General features: G+C 35.8%; 1 protein-coding gene across 1 annotated transcript; it reads left to right on the forward strand.

Annotated features, from left to right (window-relative positions):
* Window positions 1-12: 12 nt before the first annotated feature.
* On the forward strand, window positions 13-20865 carry acaa2 (acetyl-CoA acyltransferase 2). The gene is made up of 10 exons (XM_056464160.1): window positions 13-119; window positions 2985-3151; window positions 4835-4963; window positions 7788-7904; window positions 11691-11838; window positions 12459-12634; window positions 13554-13683; window positions 15460-15530; window positions 16919-17073; window positions 20159-20865. Exons 1-10 carry the CDS (start codon window positions 104-106, stop codon window positions 20241-20243), a joined length of 1194 nt encoding a protein of 397 aa, XP_056320135.1. The 5' UTR covers window positions 13-103; the 3' UTR covers window positions 20244-20865.
* Window positions 20866-25204: the final 4339 nt, after the last annotated feature.

Below are 25204 nucleotides of genomic sequence, written 5' to 3' on the forward strand. Positions count from 1 at the left end.
CGAATGTTGTGAAGTGAATGTTAAGAGTAAATAGGTGAAAGGTCAGTGTGTGTGCGTTTGTGTGTGTGAAGCTGCTCAAACGATCTCAAGCACAGTCGTTATCATGTCTCTCCTCAGAGGTAAATGAACTTAATATACTTTGCGTTAAAATAATGTCTTATGTATATTGAAACTGCTCGAATGGTTTGATTTGTACATGTTATCTGCTTTTGCACTTGTTATCTGCTCTCCACTTGAACTTCATAGCCCCAGTGACACTAATATTCAGTTATTTTCCCTATTTTTATTAATAATGTTTTTATTTTATTCACCACATCTGAAATTGTCGAATACGTAAAGTTGATTTTGTGTAAAGTGAATTCTTATAGTTTTTTTCCTCCTCAAAACTTCTTTATTAAATACAATTAGTTTGAAGCCTCGTTATGAATCAAAACTGAATTAAATGTAATTAATTAAAGTAAAAAAAAAAAAGAGTTAGCGGTCGTGTAGGAAACTCAAACATCAGATTAAACTATGACCACTGACAGAAGTAGGTTAAAGGGGAGGTCAGTGACACAAACCCTTGTTTACTATAGGAATGTTTACTCTTTATGTCTATCTATCTATCTATCTATCTATCTATCTATCTATCTATCTATCTATCTATCTATCTATCTATCTATCTATCTATCTATCTATACATCCATCAATTCATCTATCTATTCATCTATCTATCTATCTATCTATCTATCTATCTATCTATCCATCCATCCATCCATCCATCCATCCATCCATCCATCTATCTATCTATTCGTCTATCTATCCATCTATTCGTCTATCTGTCTACCTACCTACCTACCTACCTACCCACCCACCTATCTATCTATCTATCTATCTATCTATCTATCTATCTATCTATCTATCTATCTATCTATCTATCTATCTATCTATCTATCTATCTATCTATCTATCTATCTATCATGTTTGTGTTCAGTTATTTCACTTTAAAGGCAATGCAAATAACATTATTTTAGCATAAAAGTGGATTTACTGAACACACACACACACACACACACACACACACACACACACACACACACACACACACACACACACACACACACACACACACACAGGTGCTTGAGAAAAATGTCTATTTTAGGACAACATTTAGAGGTTTTTGCATCTGAACTCTTATATCTGTTTGTGCGTATATCTCTATGTATATCTATTTATATCTAACTGATTTATAATGCATACGTTTCTTTTGTTTTAAAAGTTTTTTATTGACATATTCGTTGCATTGCATTGCATAGCGTTAGCAAATATTACAACGTCTCTAGTTTTTTTTTACAAAAAAGAAATCAACAAATTAAATTGCACACACACACATAGAAAACAATAAATAATAATAATAATAATAAATAAATAAATAATAAAATAAAATAATTAATTCCTATAAACCCAGAATACACTTTTCAAAGAACACAAAATGTCTAACCCCTAAAACCCACCCCACCCCTGGGACTATAATGCATACATTTCTATAGTTTGCTTAACAGAGTCTGTAAACTGCAGGAATCAAATCAGATTAGGCAAGGGAAGTTTATTTATATAGCACATTTCATACACAGTGGAAATTCAAAGTGCTTTACATAAACGGGTATCAAAGAGACAAGTATAAATAAAATAAAAACAAATAATGAAAGTGATTCAAAACAGATTAAAATGTGTTAAAACAGAAATGAAAAAGAAGAGAAAGACATGATAGTGTGATCTGTGTGATGTAGCACAGTGCTCATTCAATAAAGGCACAGCTAAACAGATGTGTTTTCAATCTTGATTTGAATGAGCCTAATGGTGGTTAAGTAAAGATCAGGTTTATGTCTGTGTAAAAGTTATTCATTTCTTAAGCTTTTATCATGATATTGACTATAAACTGCAAAAAGGATACTTTTACCAGGTATATCACGTAATAAGTAAATAAAAACAAGCTTTGTGTGTGTAGAATTGCTTTATTGTAGATATAAAAAGTAATTAAAGTATTATAAAGTACAATAGGTAACACTTTACACCAAGATTTAATTGGTAAATGTTAGTCAATGTGTAGAAATCAGGGAGAAATAAACACATTTACATAGTTACTATGTTAGTTTAAGAATATATGTTAAAAAATATGCATGTTAGTTTAAAAATACAACTAAATATATTAGTTAATAACTCTCAATTTAATAAAACATTTACAACTTATTAGGAATTAACTAAGATAATAACATCACTTAAGACTAAATGAATTTGTAGTTTTCTTCAGGAGTTTGTTTAAATGATTTAATATGAGCATTAAAATTCAAGAATGCATGATCATATGCTGTCATGGCTTTGCAATCAAAAAATGTGATTATAATGGAAGTCAGTGTGGCAAAAACAGCCACCAACATAATGAAAGTGTAGTAAATTTGCCCAGAGTGAATTGTTTCAAAGCATTTTCCCAAAATATGTGTAAAAACAAGATTTGTCACCAAAAATCATTCCTTTTGCTGAAACACAGAGAAACACAGCCACAGTGGTGGCCAAATTAAACCTCAAAATCACCCCAGAGTGGATGAAAACATCCCCAATAACACATACGGGTTAAAATAAACAGTTTATTTATTCCCTTCCAGCTGCAACCCAGTACTGGGAAACATCTATACGCATTAATTCACACATACTCATACACTACGGCCAATTTAGCTTATTCAATTCTCCTATAGCGCATGTGTTTCGTCTGTGGGGGAAACCGGAGCACCCGGAGGAAACCCTCACCAACACGGTGAGAACATGCAAACTTAGAAATGCCAACTGACCCAGCCGGGACCTTCTTGCTGTGAGGCCACAGTGCTAGCCACTTTGTCGCCCCTTAAAAGACACTCTAAAACACGCTGTATTTTGCAGTGCCTGTGTTCACAATATCATAGATGTTCATTATCGTGATGTTATATCATAACTGTATGTGTTTTCTTTAGGTGTGTTTATAGTCTCAGCGAAGAGGACGCCGTTCGGCACATATGGAGGCGTTCTGAAGGACCACAGCGCTACAGATCTGGCTGAGCATGCTGCAAAAGCTGCTCTCGCTGCGGGGAATGTGGCTCCAGAGCTGGTCAACAGTGTCATCATTGGAAATGTCATGCAGGTGAGATATTGTGATTTGGTTTAATTCAAAATCATGACACTGCTCTCGGCCCAACCCTAATTACAGCTCCATATCACTATGCTACATGATTGTAGTTATTTCATTGACAAAACAGTCAAAAAAATCACATCAAAACACAACAGAAGGCTTTGAGGAGATGTGGAAGAATCTAGTGCTGCACACAGGAGCAGTTTGGGGACAAAAACCTGACAAATGTCTGAAATTCAAGTGAATCTGTCTTTACTTTTATTGTGTGCACACCTGATAAGGCTTCGTGTCACACCTGGATCACCACTGTGTATTTTTCTAATAACTCAACGGCCTTTCTTCAATTATTTCTTATATATTTATTCTTGCATCGACCAAACTTTACAGTTTTATTCCAATCAGTATTCTGATTAAATACACTGAACTCAATTAAATTCATCATTATTTCTATAGCACTTTTACAATGTGGGTTGTCAAAGCAGCTTCACATAGAAGATCAGAGTAAATTGAAACTGTGTCAGTTCAGTTTTCAGTGTGGTTTAATATTCACTACTGAGAGTCCAAACACTGAAGAGCAAATCCAACGATGCGCAACTCCACAGGTCCAAAACCATGCAAGCCAGTGGCGACAGTGACGAGGAACAAACTTCACCAATTGACAAAAGTGAAGGAAAAAACCTCGAGAGAACCCAGGCTCAGTTGGGCACGACCATTTCTCCTCTGGCCAAACATCTTGTGCAGAGTCTAAGCGCTGGAGGCTGACGAATGCTGTACATCCATCGTGGAAAACTGCAGGTGTGAGTAGGTCACCGGCAGGTGATCAGGCTGGCCCACAGGATCAATGCGAAGACTTACTGTGGTCTTTCAGGAATCAGCCTCATGCTCTTCACTCCTCCATGACCACCACAGCATCAGCTCAGGATACGGCCTCGTCCAGGATTATGGATACCTTGGCATCATTTCTTTACAGTTCTTGAATCGCATCAATGGCGCTGCATAATCTCTAGAGGCCTCGGGATGAGTATTCTCAGGGGGAAATGGAGAATAAAAAATAATTAGCGTAGCTGCTGTTCATAGTGTATATAAACACAAGATGCAAAAATGAAGTGCTATAAATGTAAGTAGTAGTTTTACAAACAAACATAGAAACAAACATGTAAAGCATATGTCTGGTGCATTAAGACAGGAGGAGTGCGTTGAAGGTGGTTGTCAAGCCAGCTCACCTGCGTGAAGCACATTCATACATCATATTATTATGGGATGCATTGTGTGTATGCTTTACTAAAAATATAGGTCTTTAGTTTTTAATTGCGAGAGTGTGTCTGAGCATCGGACATTATCAGGAAGGCTAATCCAGAGTTTAGGAGCCATAAATGAGAAGGCTCGACCTCCTTTAGTCGACTTTGCTATTCTAGGTATTACCAGAAGCCCTGAGTTTATTGTGATTGATATTCTGATTATATTAGCTGAACTTTACAGTTTTAAATTATTAGTTTGAATATTTATTAGTTTGAATATTAAAAAGAGTTTTGAATAAGTTTTTTTGAGGTTACCGCCTTGCAGAAGAGTAGCACTCATGCTTTTTTATTGTCAGCTTTAATGATTGATGCTTCACTCATCCAGCAGTTTGGTGAAAAAAAAATAGCTCCAGCCTCAATCCTAATACTGCACTTATGTTCTCTTATTGTTATGCAGAGTTCAGCAGACGCCCCCTACATCGCCCGTCACGTGGGTCTGCGGTGCGGTGTGCCCATCCCAGTACCAGCACTGACTGTAAACCGCCTCTGCGGGTCTGGATTCCAGTCCATAATCAACGGAGCACAGGTACAACATTATTGAAGCATAATAGCGTTTATTAAGGATGGGAATCTTTAGGAACTTCAAGATCTGATTCTGATTCTGGGAGTCATGATTCGATTCCAACATGATTCGTTAGCTAAATGTTTTCCTATTTCTTCAGCTGTGCAAAACATCATCCACACTTTATATTTTAACCAGACTTACAGTTTCTATGCTTTTGTTTATTATTAAAATCTCTGTATGACAGTGAAAGATTTTCATACATTCATTTTCTTTAGGCCTATGTTAGGGGTCGCCACAGCGGAATGAACCGTCAACTATTCCTGCATATGTTTTTATTAGAGCTGTCAAAATTAGTGCACGCGATTAATTTGAAATATTAAACGTGTTAAAAAAATTAACGCAGTTGCAGTTTTTTTTTTGTTCATGTTGTGGTCGACGTGTGTTTAATATGGATGAGACCAAGTAGGTGCTTTTAGAAGGAAAGTTTCAGAATAAAACACTTAATGTCGCATCACCAGGCTATCCAGCGTTTCCTCCAGAGTTTCATGCAATTTTGGGTGTTTCATTTTTAATCTTTAGACTCTCATTCAGCAACATTTTGTTCATGCCCCGTGACAATTATTGGATGAAAATTTGAAGTGAGGACTGCTGGAAGAGTTCTGTTTTAATGGAATTTGATACCGCATAGCGAACGGAAAGAAAAACCACCGCATTTTGTGACTCGGGTGGTCCTTAAAGGTAATCAAAAATCACTGCTTACATGGTAGACTCCTAATCAGAGTGTTATCTTAATCATAAAATCTGAGTATTGGTGTGCATGTAAATGTACTCAGTGAAAGTGCCAGATGATGTCGAAAGCCCATTCCTTTGCCTTTAACCTCTTAAGGGCCAAGGTGTTTTTTTACATGCATTTTTTATTTCTCTTTGCTATTTGGGCTTATTGGAACTAAATTAGAATAAAAATCAAAGTACCATCTTTTAATATGATGTACTTGTAGAGTAAAATGATGGTCCGAATGGTCCGAATTTACATAAAACACTTTTTCCTGAATGTTTTTTAATGCATATATAACATATTTATTTTTGAACATGTTTTGACTATCAGAGAGTTAAAAACAACATTTTTTGCCCAATTTAGACAGTTAAAAATAGTGTTTGGGACATTTCATATGCTGCAAAACAGTTGCAGGATGACACTGTATGTCTGAGCAAAACACCTGACGGTGTCCAAAGTCTCTTAATTCAATTCAATTCACCTTTATTTGTATAGCGCTTATACAATGTAGATTGTGTCAAAGCAGCTTCACATAAAAGGTCACAGTAATAGGAACAGTGTAGTTCAGTTTGTAGTGTTTAAGTTCAGTTCAGTTGAGCTCAGTTCAGTGTGGTTTAATAATCACTACTGAGAGTCCAAACACTGAAGAGCAAATCCAACGATGCGCAGCTCTACAGATCCCGAACCATGCAAGCCAGTGGCGACAGCGGAGAGGGAAAAAAACTTCACTAATGGCGGAAGTGAAGAAAAAAAACCTTGAGAGAAACCAGACTCAGTTGGGCACGATCATTTTAATTTTTCCGCTGGCCAAACGTCTTGTGCAGAGCTGCAGTCTCAGTGGTGGAGGCTTAAAGCATTGTATTCTATAGTCTTTGCGGTGTCTGTATCCCTCAAAGCTGTTTAGAGATGGTGTGACCAAACACCCTGTAAGAAGTCTATAGTCTTTGGTACGTTCCTCTGATGTACCCCTTGGCCACATTGTTCCCCGATATTGTCAATAGACTGGACTGTCTTAGCAACTAGTTAATGTTAAGGAGGACAAAGTAAAATTGTTTCTACTTTACAATTAATGTTCTCAACTCGCAATACAACTTTACAATGAGTACAATAGTTTTCTATTATTATTATAATTTTCCATATTTGCAATGCCTGTATTTTGGATTTCAGAATCCAGCATGGAAATCCATTTTTTCTTTATTGGCATTGATTGTTTTGAAATACAAATGGCGTTTACATGCCTGTGTTTTTATTTCTGTAATAAATATGGCGTTTCGTGATTAATCATGATTAATTACCAAAAACAAAGTGTGATTAATTAGTTAATTTTTTTTAAATCAATTGACAGCCCTAGTTTTTATATTTACACAGCTGATGCCCTTTCATCCATAACCCAGTACTGGGAAACACCCATACACACACACAAACTCATTTACTACGGCCAATATTGTTACCCAATTCACATATAGCACATGTGTTTGGGCTGTGGTGGAAACCGGAGCACCCGGAGGAAACCCACACAGGGAGAACATGCAAAATACACAGAAATGCCAACTGGTCCAGCCAGGACTCGAACCAGAGACCTTCTTGCTGTGAGGCGACAGTGTTAACCACTGAGCCACCGTGCCCTACCCAGTGAAAGATTTCTTTGAATGAAAAAGTTTTATTCAGCATGAACAAGCTCTGAATGTAATGTTGAATTTCCAGATTATACAGAGCAATTCTAAAGAACGAACACTGTTTATAATGTTTTATAAAGGTCATTGTAAACTTTATACTATACTATACTATACTATACTACACTATACTATACTACTTTATACTATACGTTATACTATGAATTTTAAGCTATCAAGAGACAACGTTAGCTTAGTTCTTGGTCCCTTACTTCTAACTGCATATGTTACTTGTGAAATATTGAAATATTCAGTCTACTGACCATCAACTACCAATAACAGAAGAGGAATTTAGAGATGTATTTGCTTGTGGGATCAGTTATAATTTTAACCAGGTTATTGATATGAGTTTCGTGTGTGTGTGTGTGTGTTTGTTTGTGTTTGTGTTGTGCTGCAGGAGATCTGCCTGAAAGAGTCTGAGGTGGTGCTGTGTGGAGGATCAGAGAGCATGAGCCAAGCTCCTTACGCCGTCAGAAACATCCGCTTCGGGACTAAATTTGGAGTCGATTTGAAGGTAAAGTCTATTTAAGTCTCTAGATCCAATTCTGAGGCTCGTATGATATTGTTTAGTAGCATCCAAAATAAAAGTTTGTTTTGACATGTAATATGTGTGTAGATTTATTATGGGTCTATAAATACACACACACATGCATATATTTGAGAAAATGTTTATTTATTCATTCATCCAGCCCCAACCCAGTACTGGGAAACACCCATACACTTACACACTCATACAGTACGGCCAATTTAGTTCAATTCCCCTATAGCGCATGTGTTTGGACTGTGGGGGAAACCGGAGCACCCGGAAACCAACAACAACACAGGGAGAACATGCAAACTCCACACAGACACGCCGACTGGCCCAGCCGGGACTTGAACCAGCGACCTTCTTGCTGTGAGGCGACAGTGATAACCACTGAGACACCGTGTCACCCATGTTTATTTATGTTTAGATATAAAATCTATGTGTATATGGTACAAATTATAATATCTATGTAGCACAATTTTTTGTATTAAATAATAAATACAATGTATGTGTGTGTATTATAAACAGGGCTTTACATTAACACCCGCCAAATGCGGGTAGATTTCAGCAGTGGCGGGTAAGACAGACACTCCCACTAGCCAATTTGGCTGGTTGAAGATCATTTTCCCGGATAATAATTCTTAAAAGCAGGGTTCGACAATAAGGATGGTCCAATATGCATGCAAAGGCGAATTGAGAAGCAGCACGACTGACAAAAATAATTGCGTTCGCAACTTTGAGCGAGCAAAGCAGGTGAATAGCAAATGAGAGGATCATCACTCGAGCTAACAGCTGAGGTGATGCGCGCGACTGTTTATAACTGTTCAAATAGGCTAGACAAAAAGTGATGTACATGCACCCACAGTCTTGCTGCTTTCAAGAGCTCCAGAGTTGACTTATTGTAAGCAGCACCGGTTGCTTTCGCTTTAACCATTCTTTGAACAGATTATTAATGGGTATAACATTACTCGTGTGTGTGTGTGTGTGTGTGTGTGTGTGTGTGTGTGTGTGTGTGTGTGTGTGTGTGTGTGTGTGTGTGTGTGTGTGTAATCATCCTTTCATTATTTTAGCTGCTTTCTTTTGCATTAATATGGTTTAATTATCATTTTTTTTACAATAACATTGCTTTAATGGGAGATTAACTCCCCATTTACGTGTAGTTAACTGGTGATCTGGGACCTTTAGACCGGACAGATTACTGTGCATATGTTTTGTTAAATAAAAAGTGTAGTATACAGCAATATTTTGCTTGTTTTGACACATTTAAAATTTGTGGCTTAGAAATAATTAATTGTTAATGTTTGTTGTGGTCAGAGATAAATTTGGTAAATCCTTCATTTTGAGCTCTGAAAATGATGTGAAATAAAAACGAATTGTAATACGATGAAACCATGACCCATTTGCTCATGATTATTGAGCAAGCTCAAACACGACACACACAAAGTGAAATGAATGAGGAGGCATGTGGAGATAACGTTAAATCTAAATCAAGTCATTTTAGCATGTCAAAGACATATTTATGTGTATAAAATATATTTTCCCAACAATAAAATTGTGGCTAGTGAAAATGGCAAGTGGCTAGTAATGTAGGAAAACCACAGTGGCTGGTGATCAAAAAAGTTAATGTCAAGCCCTGGTTATAAATGTTAAAATAAACGTATTTTGCATGCAAAAAAATATAAATATGGTACCGTATTTTCCGCACTATAAAGCGCACCGGATTATAAGACGCAGTCTCAATTACGGGGTCTATTTCTGTACTTAACCCATACATAAGGCGCACCGTATTATAAGGCGCACGCTAAAATACACTGTCTGCAAAAAAAAGGTAATGGAAGCAAAACAGTTAACATAGTTTAGTTGAACTTTATTGTACTATTTAACAATACACTCACATTATTTTTTAATCAGTCTTCTCCCACAAATCCATCAAAGTCCTCATCTTCTGTGTCTGAATTGAACAGCTATGCAGTTTCGTCATCAAACACGCCGGGTTCTCTCTCATCATTGTCTGAGTCAGTCTCATTGCCGGGTGGCTGTTCAGCAATGATGCCGGCTTTTGCGAAAGCTCGGACAACAGTTAAAGCAGACACCTTAGCCCAGGCATCCACAATCCATTCACATATGGTGGCGTAACTCGCCCGGCGCTGCCTACCAGTCTTAGTAAAAGTGTGTTCGCCGTCTGTCATCCATTGCTCCCACGCAGCTCGCAACTTCACTTTAAACGCCCTGTTTACACCAATATCCAGCGGTTGGAGTTCTTTTGTTAGTCCTCCCGGAATGACAGCAAGCTCCGAATTCATTTGCTTCACTTGGTTTTTACATACATTCATATGTAGTTTTGATTGGTTTATTGCTGCTGCGTACGGAGTGTACGTTTTACGTCTCTGTGTCGGCGGGAAATGCTCCGACAGCCAATCAAGCGGAGCGCTTTCCGAAATCACACAACAAAATTTTTACAGATTTTTGAACTCTGTGCACACATAAAGCGCACTGGATTATTAGGCGCACGGCCGTTTTATAACAAAATTTAAGGCTTTAAGGTGCGCCTTATAGTGCGGAAAATACGGTATATAATATAAAAATGTGTGTGTGTATATATGTATGCATGTATGTATGTATGTATGTATGTATGTATATGTGTATATATATATATATATATATATATATATATATATATATATATATATATATATATATATATATATATATATATATATATATATAAAACATTTTGCAAATCTGCATGTTTTGCTAGCATCGTGCAGCCCTAATATAGTGCCAGATTTTAATATTTGTAACCCCATGCTTATAATATGTTTATTTTAGTATGTTTGTTACATAAATAAATAATAGATTTTTTTAAATTGCTGATATAGCATTTTGCAAGTTAGTTATATCGTAAGTAAAATCGTTATCGCAGAACTCAACAACATTGCATATTTTTCCAGTATAGTGCAGCCCTAATCTAGTGCCAGATTTTAATATTTGTAATCACGTGCTTATAAAAGTTAATTTTAGTATGATCGTTACATAAATAAATGATAATTTTTTTAAAATTGCTGATATAATAACATTTTGCAAGTTAGTTATATTGTAACAAATATCAATAACGCAACACTCAACAACATCAAATATTGTGCCGCCCCAATCTAGCGCCAGCTTCTTATATTTATAACCAAGGTGCGAATTACAGGGGGGTTTAGGGTGGACTAACCCCCCTATTTAATGCTTGATCCCCCTGAAGGGACGTGAAAACATGTATGGCGGGTCAGTCCTGTAAATAGTACGAAATAATTTGCTCTAATCTGCATCTAAAGTACTAATATTACTAATTAAATAATAGATTATATAAATATACAATTGACCACCCCTAAAATGGATTATACCATTGTGAATGCATAATTGCGTCAATTAAAATAAGCCAATAGACATGTTTACAAAGTACTTTTCTTGTAAAATAGGTGTTTGTTTTTACATATAGCCTAAAAGTAAAGTAAAATTGCTTTACTTTGTATAGATTGATCTACAGTAACCTCGGAAATGGCTAATCACAGGATATTGTATATGTCAGAATACACAAACTATCGACAAAACATTGAAAAATTAAATATGTTGCATTAATAAATGTCATTTAGTTTGATTCACTGAAGCATGTATTATACAAAAGAATATTACTGAAAAAGTTGACCCCCCCTGATCGTCAATGTACAATTCACACCCTGTTTATAATCACATACTCATAATACCATTTGTTGTCTGTGTGCGAATCAGCTGGAAGACACGCTGTGGGCCGGACTGACGGATCTGAACATAAAGCTGCCCATGGGCATCACAGCAGAAAACCTGGCAGAGAAATACCAGATCAGCCGTGAGGAGTGTGACCGATACTCACATCAGACGCAGCAGCGCTGGAAAGCAGGTGAGACAATACACCGCATGTCCTGGATGATTCTAGATCAAAATGACTGCTAATGCTACTGTTTAGGTCACAATTCATGCTATTAACTACTGGCTAATTACCTGCCTATTATTAAAGGTCCAGTGAAATGTTTTCGATGTTATTTTAAGTCTGTTAAGGATATCGATAATCTAGTGTGATCCAAAACAGTGACAGGTCACATTTAGAAAATATAACACTGATATAAACATCCAAAGCTTGTCCTTTCCACCTAAATGCATCATTGTTTTTTATATCACCTCATACTTCATTTTCTCATCAAATCTTCTGACCAATCAAATGCTCTCTAGTGTCTGACATGCCCCGCCCCCTTCTCATTTGCTTTTCATTTAATGCGCTTGAGCTCGACCACTATCACTGGCAGAGCTCTGAGAAAACCAAATGCTATTGGCTGTTTTTTAAAAAAGGGAGGAGCTACTCGTTTCCACCCTCTCTTAATGTTTCAGTTTAGATTCAGTCTAAATTAAAGGAAATGTTGAAAATGTAAATAAATGGAGAACACTTTGTGGCGAGAGAAAATGTGTTGTGGATATTATTTGTTCACAAACACACACGCTCACACACTTCTGTCTCTGCTGCAGCTCACGAAGCTGGATATTTCAACGCTGAGATCGCACCCGTTGAAGTCAAAGCCAAGAAGGGGAAAGTGTCCATGACGTTTGATGAACACCCTCGTCCACAGACCACACTGGAGCAGATGGCAAAACTCCCCACCGTCTTCAAGAAAGGGGGAACCGTCACTGCTGCCAATGCTTCGGTCAGTAAAACAGCTCTAAAACGGCTGCGCTTTTATATTACATTTATTTAATTTCATTTATTTTTATTAAATTAAATATATATTTTTAAAGACTTTTTATATATATTTTTAATCTTTTGTTTTATTTTAATTTAAATATTTTATTTATTATTATTTTTAATATTTTTTAAATAATTTTTAATTATTTAAAATTGTTTTTAATTATTTTATTTATTTTTTATTATTTTAAATAATTTGTTTTGTTCAATTTATTTTTTTTATCTTTGTTGTTTTATTTTTTGTTTTATTTTATTTGTTCTTTTTTTATTTATGTAATTTTATTTAATTGATCGATTTATTTTTTTATCCTTTGTTTTACTTTATTTTAATGCAATTTAATCGAATTATTTATTTTGTTATTATTAAATTATTTTTTTATTAATTATAATTATTGTATTATTATACTTACATAATTATTATTTTAATGCTTTGTTTTATTTAATGTGTGTTTTTTTTACGTTTATTTTTGTTTTGTTATTTTTTTCCTTTTGTTTGTCATTTAATTTATTTTATTTATTTACTGAGTTATATTTATTGACTTTAGGTTTAAGTAAAATATTATATATACTATAAAAGTCTTATAAAACTTCAATATTTTCATTTGTTATGACTGAAAATCAGGGTTATTCAAGCAAATACTGATTTCTAATCTCTTCTAAAGTTAAAACGTTGATATTATGTTGTCTAAAACTGAAAACACCTTGGTATATTATACATCCAAATGGTCTTTGGGAAAAGGAAAAAAATATTAGTTTAAATTCAGATGAGGAGCTGCAAGAATGTTTACATGTGTGGGTGTTTAAAAAATTAAACCACCCCCAATGGCATTTTGAATTTATTTTGGTGCATATTTTAATAATGTCTTTGGCTCCTCCTACAGGGCGTGTCTGATGGAGCTGCGGCTGTGATTATAGCCAGTGAGGACGCAGTGAAGGCTCACAAACTCACCCCATTGGCTAGAATCGTGTCCTATCACACCTCAGGCTGTGATCCCAGCATCATGGGGATTGGTGAGTATTATATTACCATTCTGCCGCACTTAATGAGAAAAGTACGGTGGCCGAGAGAGCTCAACACACTGCAATTTAAGAAAACACAAGGAAATAGAAAAACATCAGAAATTAAGAAAACGCACGCATCGGTTTGCATCGGTTTGCAAATTCTCAAACACACATTGAAAACTCACTGCAAATCATCACAACACATGTAAATAACACAGACTAAAACAGAAATATTTCAAGCAGATGAAGTGAAAATGGTGACGGAGCTGGCTGAGATTTGCTTGTTGTGCAGTGCCTATTGCTCAGTGAGGTTGCTGGTCACCTTTTTTGTTTATTTTAACACCTCGATTACACAATTCCTATGTCTTTTGCATATTATTAGCCTAAATAAACTGATAATTAATTGTGAATTTTATTGTACAATATAGGCCAAATTATCTTAATATTCTCAGCTAAATGTAATTTCAAGGGTAATGAAAATAAAACGCCAATGCTTCATTTAATGTCGAAATAAATTGCAGATAAGAATAATATTTAGATAAATATTCAGGCCTTTTTAGTAGGCTAATGATGATTTAAGTGACAACAGAATAATACAAATACAACGTGCTAACTTCAGTCAACTTTTTTTCACATTAAAAATATGCAGGTGTTGTGAGGATTTGCAGTGTGTTTTCTATTTGTTTCTATCCTCAAAACAGATTTGCGACACAGACTATTAATTGTAAAACGTTATTATACAAGATTGATAAATCCTCTTAATATTCTCAACTAAATATTATTAGTTCGGGAAAGTGATTTCTTCCCTCTTCGGGATGGAACCACGAGGCGACGTTCATTCACAGAACGCAAGTTTCTGGAGGGCACATACATCTGCAGAAGTGAGAGCAGATAAGAAGTAGCAAAGCCAGAGGTCGCTTTGTAAGCAAACATCAGAGCTTTGAATTTGATGCGAGCAGCAACTGGCAGCCAGTGCAAACGGGTGAGTAGCGGAGTGACATGTGCTCTTTTGGGTTCATCAAAGACCACTCGTGCTGCTGCGTTCTGAAGCAGCTGAAGAGGTTTGATAGAGTTAGCTGGAAGCCCGGCTAGTAGAGAGTTGCAGTAATCCAGTTTGGAGAGAACAAGAGCCTGAACAATGAGTTGAGCTGTATGTTCAGATAGGAAGGGTTGGACCTTTCTGATGTTGTAGAGTGTGAATCTGCAAGATCGAGCAGTTCTAGAAAGGTGGTCAGAGAAGGTTAGTTGGTCATCAATCGTTACTCCAAAGCTTTTTACCATTTTGGATGCAGTAATGGTTGCTCCATCCATCTGGATTGAGAAGTTATGGTGTAGAGTCGGGTTGGCAGAAACTTCAAGCATTTCCGTTTTCGCGATGTTAAGCTGAAGATGATGATCTTTCATCCAGTGTGAAATGTGTGAAACTTCAGCCAATGTTTTCTTCAGATCAAAATATGCACGTTGAAATAAGTTGCAGATAAGAATAATGTTTAAAAATATAGATTCAGGTCTTTGTAGTAGGCTAATGACGATGTAAATGATAACATAACACAAAAAAACCATGCTAACTTCAGCCAATGTTTTCTTCAGATCAAAATATGCACGTATTGTGAGCATTTGCAGTGTGTTTTCTATTTGCTGGTGTTTTTTTTTTTTAACTATTTGCATGCGTTTTCTGATGTTGCAGTATGTTAAGCTCTCTCAGACACCATAGAAAAGCATATTGAGATAAATGCATATACAGTCAGAGGAGTCAGTTTAATATGCTGTAAATACAACCTGTAGGGCCTGTACCTGCCATCACAGAAGCTCTGAAGAAGGCTGGACTCTCAATCAAAGACATGGACCTGGTGGAGGTACCTTATCATTATAATCAGTAGCTAATAGCTTTTTACAGTGTAGTGGACTATAAAGAAACTGATTTAACATTCAACCAAATACTATAGTGAAATATTGGTGATATATTGATATGGATAGAAATGCAGTGTTTCTCTTACTAATGCAGTGCACCCAGGCAGCCTTGAAATCAAGTTATTTTATTAAGGGTGCTTTCACACCTAGATGTTTGTTTGGGAACCTGGCATGTTTTCCTACTTAGGGTGGTTCGTTTGGCGTATGTGATTTCAGCAATCGCACTCTGATCCACGCCAAAACAATCAGTCCGAGATTGCCTGAATCAGGTGGTCTCGGCTCGATTGAAATGAACTCTGGAGCGGATTGAGTAGTGAGAAAGCGAAATGATCCAACAAACATCATTTAAGAATCCTTCCTATCTGTACTTTGATCATATATTAAACAAACAAAAGAGCCTAATGTTATTTATCATACGTACACAAAGGTATGTCTTTTCTGTCTGATCTAAATTTTTATATTTGATTTGTAGAGAGAATAGAGAACAAAAAGCAGCTCAGTTTTACTTGTGTAATAATACAAATAATAAGGAATAAATACAAAGGAATTATATTTCTATAATACTAAACAAGACTACTCCACACTAGAATGCATGTAATTGCAATTTATTTTTATATGTCACAACTGTGTTGCTGCTAGGAATGCACCGATACAGAATTTTTGACCAATAACTCTATAGGTTTATAGGCCGACAGCTGATATATTTATCAGTAATTTCTTCTTCTCATTTTTCTTCATGATTGCAAAAACCAAAGACAAACCCAAACAGTGGAAAAACTGATTTTATCGTTAAACTTTAACTTCAGAAAAGTTTAAACTGATCTCTGGACTTTATTAATCATCTACTCTTTTCTATGGCCAACTTTCGTTTATATAAATAAAAGCCATAATGACTGACACAAAAAATAAAACATGGATATTAAACTAATTTAAAATGCCAATAAAAACTGGTCCAGCCAGTGGAAAAATACATAATTTATCAGCTTAAAGATATCTGATGTTGCCTAATTTTGTTATCGGACATTAAAAATACCATTTATTGTCTGATATCAATATAGCTGCTGATATACCATGCATCCCGGATTGCTGTAATCCAAGTATAGACGCCATAATATGTCATTTTAGACAGATTTTACCCATTCCTAATGTCCTGGAAATTAATGAAGAGTAGATTCACATTTGTGTTTGATTTGTTGCCTAACCCTATCAAAAGCAAGATGGTACACCCTAAAGGGGTTAATCCTAATCAAATAAATTCAAGATCAAATAAACTGAAGTGTGTTTTCATTTCCAGGATGGTTAATCAGTGTGTGTTTGTGTGTTTGTTTGTCAGGTGAATGAAGCGTTTGCTCCTCAGTATCTCTCAGTGGCCAAATCCTTAGGTTTAGATCCCGAGAAAACCAATGTTAATGGAGGAGCCATTGCTATCGGGCACCCGCTCGGGGCCTCAGGAACCAGAATCACTGCACACCTTGTCCATGAACTCAGGTAAACACACATCTTAAAGGGACAGTTCACCCAAAAATGAAACATCTGTAACCAATTCACTTGTTTCAAACCTTGATGAGTTTCATCTAAACACAAAAGTGTTTCAAATTCCTGTTGAACACAAAAGAAGATATTTCAAAGAATGCTGAAAACCGGTAACCATTGGCTTCCAAAGCAAAAATAATGTCCTTCAATTTGGTCATGTGCAATGGGCGTCATCCTTGAACCAATCTCCATCATTGTACGCTGCTTGCTTTTCTGTCTGTTTCATTGCTCCGTTTGTTAGATGTTTGCTCCCACTTTCTTTTGCGGTCTGGAGCGCATCAAATGCATGAAAATGCCAAATTGCGTCGTGTCATTCACTTGGTTTGCACCACAGGATGTTTAATTACATCTTTGCATTGACTTCACATGTAAATCATTCGCTCTGGACACTGCATCCGCGTCTGCTTACTGCACAGGCTGCAAAACAATTTCCCCCACTCTCATGCAATGTTAGGATTGTGAGGGCGCAGGAGAGAAGTCATTTTTTGAGAGACACTCAAATACATGTGTGCTGCGTATGCATGTCTGTAAGTCACGTAAAACAATTAATTGCAAACTGAAATATAATTTTATTATATGATTTAAAATTATTTTATAAGATTATTAAATCTTTTGCGATTTATTTTGCGTTTAAATTAAGAATTTTACAGGATCGCGAAAAATGCAATTGGATTTTGCGATTGCAGAAAAACTAGGGGGTGTGAGTTTAGGCTGTATAAATGGTGAGTACATTTTCATTTAGAAACATGGGTCACACTTTATTTATATATATATATATATATATATATATATATATATATATATATATATATATATATGAACAAATGTATTTTCACTAACTAACAATAACAAACATGAATAAATAATCTAATAAATGTATTGTCCATTGTTTGTTCATGTTAGCAACTGCATTAACTAATACAACCTTATTGTAAAGTGTCACCTAAATGTTATAATATATATATATAATTTTTTTTTTTTTTTTTTTTTTTTTTTTTTTTTTTTTTTTTTTGCGGCCTTTGTTCAATGCTTATGTTTTGCTGTATATAAAATGTGAACAATTATGCCCATTCTCTTAAAAAAAAAAAAAAAAAAAAAAATATATATATATATATATATATATATATATATATATATATATATATATATATATATATATAAATGAATATATATAAATGAATATATAAAATATTTTATCCCGCTTGCTTTGAGTGTTGTAAAGCGACACCCCTATGATTGGTCACATGCTCAGAAGAAAGGGCTGCCATTGGTTTAACAGGTCAAAAGTGGCCTGGGTGAAAGAGAGAGGCAGAAATGGAGTTTACAGCTTTCATTTTCTCGATAGTGGTGGAGTAGGGGATTCTGCTGTAACTTCCCTGTCTGTAATGGCCCATTTCCACTGAGAGGTACGGTACAGTACGGGTCACTTTTATCAAGCTTGCGATTCCACTGTCAAAAGGGTACCCTTTTGGTGGGCGTGGTGTGCGACAAATAGTTTCAGACAACGTCATTTTTAATAGAGGAAATGTCACAGTAAAGCTGTACGGCTCGTTCACATGTAATATGAGAAGCACTTCTCACAAAACAGATGCTTTACACACAAATACTGTATAAATGTTCATTACTAACCTGATTATAACAATGACAGTGTGAATTGGCCTACTGTAACGTCTGCGATTATATAAAATAACTGAACATATATGAACACATACAGACCCTTACAGTCTCCGATACCAGTTACATAAAAACTGCACACAGCATAGATTTAGTCCTTATTTGGGTTCAAAAACAACACATAATATAGCCCACAGTCAGTGCAAACCTCTCATCTATGTCTTTAATATTCAGCAGCACATGTAGCCTCTGTTAGAGAGTAATTCAGTCATTCCCAGTTCATAATAGTCCAGAAGGTGATGACAATAGTTAAACATGGCAGTTTGTTCATCTTTTTGTGTTGCAGAAGCATAATTTGCTGCAGTTTTTTCCGGCTTCTCCTTTGTTTTTTCGCACTTCACTCTCGCGTATGTCCATTTCTGAAAGGATCAGATATCAGAGTGCTTCAATAATCACGCGCACGTTATTAATATGAGCTTAAAAAGTTCGTTATATCAAATATAGACGCGCGGCAAGCTCTCTGGAGAAAGTGAAACCGCTCGCACTTTTAGACGAGCTCGTAAAACAACAACAGGACACGGCAGATTTTGTTCTTCTTGGCTTTGTGGCTGTTAATCAAGACTTTGTTTGAGCTCGGGATGACCATGGCTTGTTATATGTATATATTATTACGGTGTAATGTCTCGGCTGTGTTTTTAAAAACGATGGTTCGTTTTCATTCTGCTGCTACTGCGAGTGACGTATCTCTGTAAACCAATAGCGTTCAGCTGCGCGTCTAGCTCCGCCTTTTGGTACCCTTTTGTCGTGCTAGGTACCCTTTGCAAAGGGTGACCAAAAAGTGGTACAGTTTGCTTTTAGGTACCTTTTGACAGTGGAAACGGCCATAAAAGCGTACCGAACTGAAGTGGAAACGGGCCATTAAAGACTGTCCAACAAGCACATGCAGTGAATTGTGCAGAGTTTCTGCGTTTTTAAGTAGTTGGAGTGTTTTAATTACTCTCGCTCCTCTCTCTCGCTATTGTAAACTGAGACAAATGACGTCAGTATGTGACAAATGGTTAGGATCCATTACTGAACTGATACCAAATAATGTGGTGCTCTGAAGAAACAATTTTGACATTTAATATACATTGATATATAACCAATCAATATCAATCACTTTTAAATTGGATGAATAAATCAGTTATATTATTGCAAATTCATACAAGTTTTGTTTTACCCTGCTTTATGTGCATTAAAATAGTTTGCAGACATTTTTTTTTAATATATTATTGTATTATAGTCATTGCAGTTATTTAGTATTTCATTGATTTCTTGAAATTCAGCAACTTTCCAAAAACTGAACCTGAATGTTGTGTTTTAGTCCACAACACAGAACTATTTATATTGCACCGGTGTCATGTGATGTGTTGAATTCTGTTCACAGGAGACGTGGTGGAAAGTATGCGGTCGGCTCCGCCTGCATCGGTGGAGGTCAAGGAATCGCTGTCATCCTGGAAAACGTTAAATAAGACCAACAAAACCACCTTATTGCAATCTAATCAAGTCTAATATCAAAACCGTCCCTAAACATGTCAAGCTGTCCATCCACACACATGCAGTTTTGCTCGTTTGATAACACTTTACAGTAAGGTTCTATTAGTTAATGTATTTACCAACATGAACAATGGACAATACATGTATTACAGTATTTAGTCATTCATTGTTAGGTCTCTGAGCATTAACTAATATTATCAAGCACAGCTTTGGATAAATAATGCATTATGCTGAACTATGACTATAATGTTGTACAGTAATGTTCATTATTAGTTAATGTTAATACACACATAGACTAATGTAACCTTATTGTTATAAATGAGTCATTCAATTGACTTTACCCATTTAAAGCAGTGATTTCTAAGCAGATTTAGGATGTTTGGTTGGAGTTGCAGTGCCTTACTGTAGTTTTATCTCTGTGCCAATATAATCAGACATGTGCTGTATTAAGATCTGCAGAATAATAATGTCACTGAAGCTTCTGATTGTGGACTGTTGATGGTTTTTGTATCGAATGTTGACTAAAATAATGTTAAATTCACTCATTTGACTGTAGTTGTCAATAAAGAATCAGCTGTGTGCTGCGAAATTAACTTATTTTCTCTTTTGGCATGCAGATTTATTGATATGTTGGTAGATTTATACTGGAATGTTGTGAATCAGAGATAATTTATTGATTCTAACCTTTGGATGAAGTACTATGTAATGTAATGTGTATTTATATAGCGTCATACGCCCAAAGCGCTTCACAATCATGAGGGGGGTTTCTCCACACCACCACCAGCGTGCAGCATCCACTTGGAGGATGCGACGGCTGCCACAGGATAACGGCGCCAGTGCTTCACCACACACCAGCTATAGGTGGAGTGGAGAGACGGTGATAGAGTCAATTCGGTGGAAGGGGATGATTGGGAGGCCATTGTGGAGGGTATTTGGCCAGGACACTGGGATTACACCCCTACTCTTTATGAGAAGTGACATGGGATATCTAATATACACAGAGAGTCTGAATGATGGTGCTCACTGACAGTATAGTGTCCCCTTCACCATACTGGGGCATTAGGACGCACACACACTGCAGGTTGAGCGCCCCCTGCTGGCCACACTAACACCACTTCCAACCTCGTTTTCCCATGTGGTCTCCCATCCAGCTACTGACCAGGCTCAGCACTGCTTAGCTTCAGTGAGTAACCGCTCTTGGGCTGGAGGGTGATATGGCTGTGGCTAATCTTTAAATATTTAGGGTTTTTATTCCAAATCAATCTACTGTTTGATTTAATTCAAGTTTATTTTATTATTATTGTTTTGTAGAAGAGTAGATATGTAGGTGTATTTGATAAATGTATATTTTTAAAATATGTATTTATAAAACAATAATAAAAATTAAAGTCTTGTCTGGTAGATTTAGAAAAATAATCATTTGATGATATTTAAAACGCTATTGGAAAGCATAGTTTGTCACCAAAATATTTAGATTAAATAATAAAATCATTATTTAAGTCATTTTGACTCGTTTATGAGCTAATTTTGTCATTTAAAAGATTATCAAATTTAATATATGAACGTTTAATTTTTTTGGTAACCATATTTTGATTAATTTTTACATAAATAATTGTGTTAAGCTTACTGACAAATATTTATTTCACCCATAATTTGACATTTTATTTTCTAAAAAGTTATTTGAAACGTTAAAAAACTTTTACATGCATCAAAATTTTTCATCCTTTTTCCTAAAAATCTAAATGTGTTGAACAATAGCAATATGTGTGCAATAAATAAATAACACAATATAAATAATAAATAACTTAATTATAATTTAGATCATTTATTTAAATTATTTATACAATGCCTTAGTGTCCCACCAGTGACGATATACAGCCATAACTCACTGCTATTCGTGTGATATTGTGTTTATACAAAAGTTTGACGGAATAATCATGTATATAATAAAGAAAATCAAACAAGGAGAGTCTCAAAATCATTTTGTAAGAGGAACTACTTTCTTCACATCTGCAGCTGACGTCAGAACAGCAGAAGTTGCTAATTCACCACCGTCACTTTAGAGCAAGCATTTGAATGATTCTCTAGCGTAATGTCTAAAGTGATGACAAAACAGCTGATTTTGCTCACATTTTAAGATTATAAGGCTGAACGGCATGAAATGTCATCAGTCTACAGAGATTTCTTAGTATTTTTCTTTTACAATTGGGAGTTCACAATAAGTAACCCTGGAAAAGCCAAAGCAAATCAAACACTAGCAGATTACTATGGTATATATACAGCACTACAACATACAAAAGAGAGAGATCGACTTAGAATGTCACTCACCTGTTCTATAATGATTTGTTCAGCTGTAGTTTGAAACTTGAGCTTATTATGCGGTCTGTCGCTATCTTGTGGCAGAACGTCAACTGTCTTTGGCAACACAGGCTCATTCTGAAAACGTAGTCCCGCGGATGTTTCTGGAGACCGCGAATTATGTAGGCGGGGGTACATATGGCTGCATTTCATTTTTTTAAATGAACGCTACGGAGTGGTGTGACGCCGTTCCTTTTCGTGCATACCAGCTGACCGCTTACCCCGTGTGGAGGGCTTTCCTGCTGCGCTGCGGTAGTTTGTCCAGTTAGCTCGTCGTGTACGCCGGTGGAGAGAGGAGATGACCACGACGACGACTGGGTTCGAGTCCGGGGAAGAGCGGGTCCAGAAATCATGTAGGACAAAAACAGAATCCAAAAAATAAAATGAATAACAGAGTGAGAATGTGGTAAAATCTGAAAACGTGGTAAAAATCAGATGAGGGCTTTTCTTTTTCTGGACAGCTTTTGTAAATCATTGGTTGGGTTTTGGGAAGTAAGTGGGTGGGTGGGTCAATCGATAAAATTGGTTGGGTTTAGGGAAGGAGAAGGGTAGGTCTGTCCGGAGAGTCAGTCATCCAGTCATTCAGTCAGTCAGACAGACGTTTGATCAACAGCGGCCTCTGGTAGGTTTACGCGGGAACACGGGCGCAAACAGCACTCCTGAATTCGCAAAATGAAAACTGCAAAAATACATACCTCCCAGGATGTATTTCGCGGTCTCCAGAAACGTCCGCGGGACTAAGTTTTCAGAATGAGCCTGGGTTGGTCTTTTCTCTGCTCAATATGACAAGCTGATGACCGCCAATGTGCTGAATCTCTGAAATTATAAAAAATAAAAAGATTTTATATATATATATATATATATATATATATATATATATATATATATATATATATATATATATATAATCCTTATAAATAAACGGCATAGTTGCAATCTAAACAACTACATTCATGCCTAAAAAAGCCTAAAGAGTACATTATGTTGTTCAACACTTGCAATATTTGTCAAAATGTAGTGAGTTGTTTAGTCTCTCTTTAGTCCTAGTGTGGGTGGGCAGAGCAATACACAAGGGTGAAGAGGCTCTACTAGTGCTGATATCTCACGGCTATCAGCCAATCAGATTTGAGAACCAGACAGAACTGTTATATATTAGTCATCTTACAGATATCCATAATTATGTGCATGGTTATATAAATATATAATATACAGTGCTCAACATAAATGAATGCACCCCATTTTAAAAAGGAATATTTTTATACGTTTCTCAGTGAATATATGTCATATTTTTGGTGCATTTGAACAAAACAGATTATTATTAAACAGAAAGGGCTATATTTATAAAAATAATGTTTTAGTCACAGAACATCTTTAGAAATAGAAAGATAATACATTGAAATTCATGCGAAATAGTGGGAAAATGCAAACTACAAAAATTCAACTTGTATAAATATTTTTGTTTTTCGTTTTAATGTAACTCTTTGTACATTTTTTATAATATTTTTCAAATTTCAAACTAAATGATCGCTTTAATTGTCTTTACAAATCATACTTTAGTCATCATACACTTTTTACAAAACACGTCCGATGAGCGGCAACCATTAGCTATCATGTGCGGCCGTGAAAGCGCGTGTTCCTTTAAGAGCAAAACGTGCCGGAAGAAGAACCCCGAGCGTAACACGTCACGACTATATATACGTCAAATGCCCGGATGTCGGTCTTTTTTTCTAGTTGAAGGTAATTGTGGCTTCCATGTCTGTTTTCTCCACACACAATCTGCAATAATCTCATTCATCAGCGTGTTTAATGTTAATCTGTATCGTATTTTAATGTTTTAAAATACCCATAGCGCTAATATCTGTGAATATTAGTGGATGTGTTGTGTGTTTTAACGTACGATATGAGTGATCGGCGCGAAGGCCTGACAACCGGGTTTACGTGAACGCTAAAGGCATTTTCAGTGCTTAAATTTACATTAAAGACAGTTAAATCATACGCGACGGCTTATCATGAGAACTAAATGATAAGTAAACGTTATTATGATGAGTGTTGGTTTGTATGAATAACCGGTGCGTTAGCATGTTAGCAACGACACATCAGGTCACGTTGAGTTAACGTTACATGCTGTATGGAGCTACTGTTTATATAGTATAGAAATGGATAGTACAGAGTGTGTATTGAATATTATCAGCAGTCTCTGTTTTCCACCGTTCAGCTGTGCTTTATAATAGTCTATTTAGGATCTTAACTCGAATATTTATGAATGACATTGATAAAATTGCTGAATTCGTACATGTCAGTTTGGTTGTTTAAGGGATAGTTCACACAGAAATGATCAAATATTCCTTCAAATGCTTCTAAACCTTGACGAATTTCTTCTGTTGAACAGCAAATAATATAATTGGAGTAATGTTGGAAGAAAATAGCAATTATAGTAGGATAAAGTTGGATTTATGCTAACAAATTTAGACTTAATGCAATTTCAGGAAGATATTCTGTGTTAATTCTATATAGGGAAATCAAATTATTAGCCAATCAGCCAAATTACAGCATTATTCGGTCAATTAAATGGTGCTAA

This window comes from Danio aesculapii, chromosome 8 (genome assembly GCF_903798145.1).
Source record: "Danio aesculapii chromosome 8, fDanAes4.1, whole genome shotgun sequence".
In the NCBI taxonomy this organism is placed as follows: domain Eukaryota; kingdom Metazoa; phylum Chordata; class Actinopteri; order Cypriniformes; family Danionidae; genus Danio; species Danio aesculapii.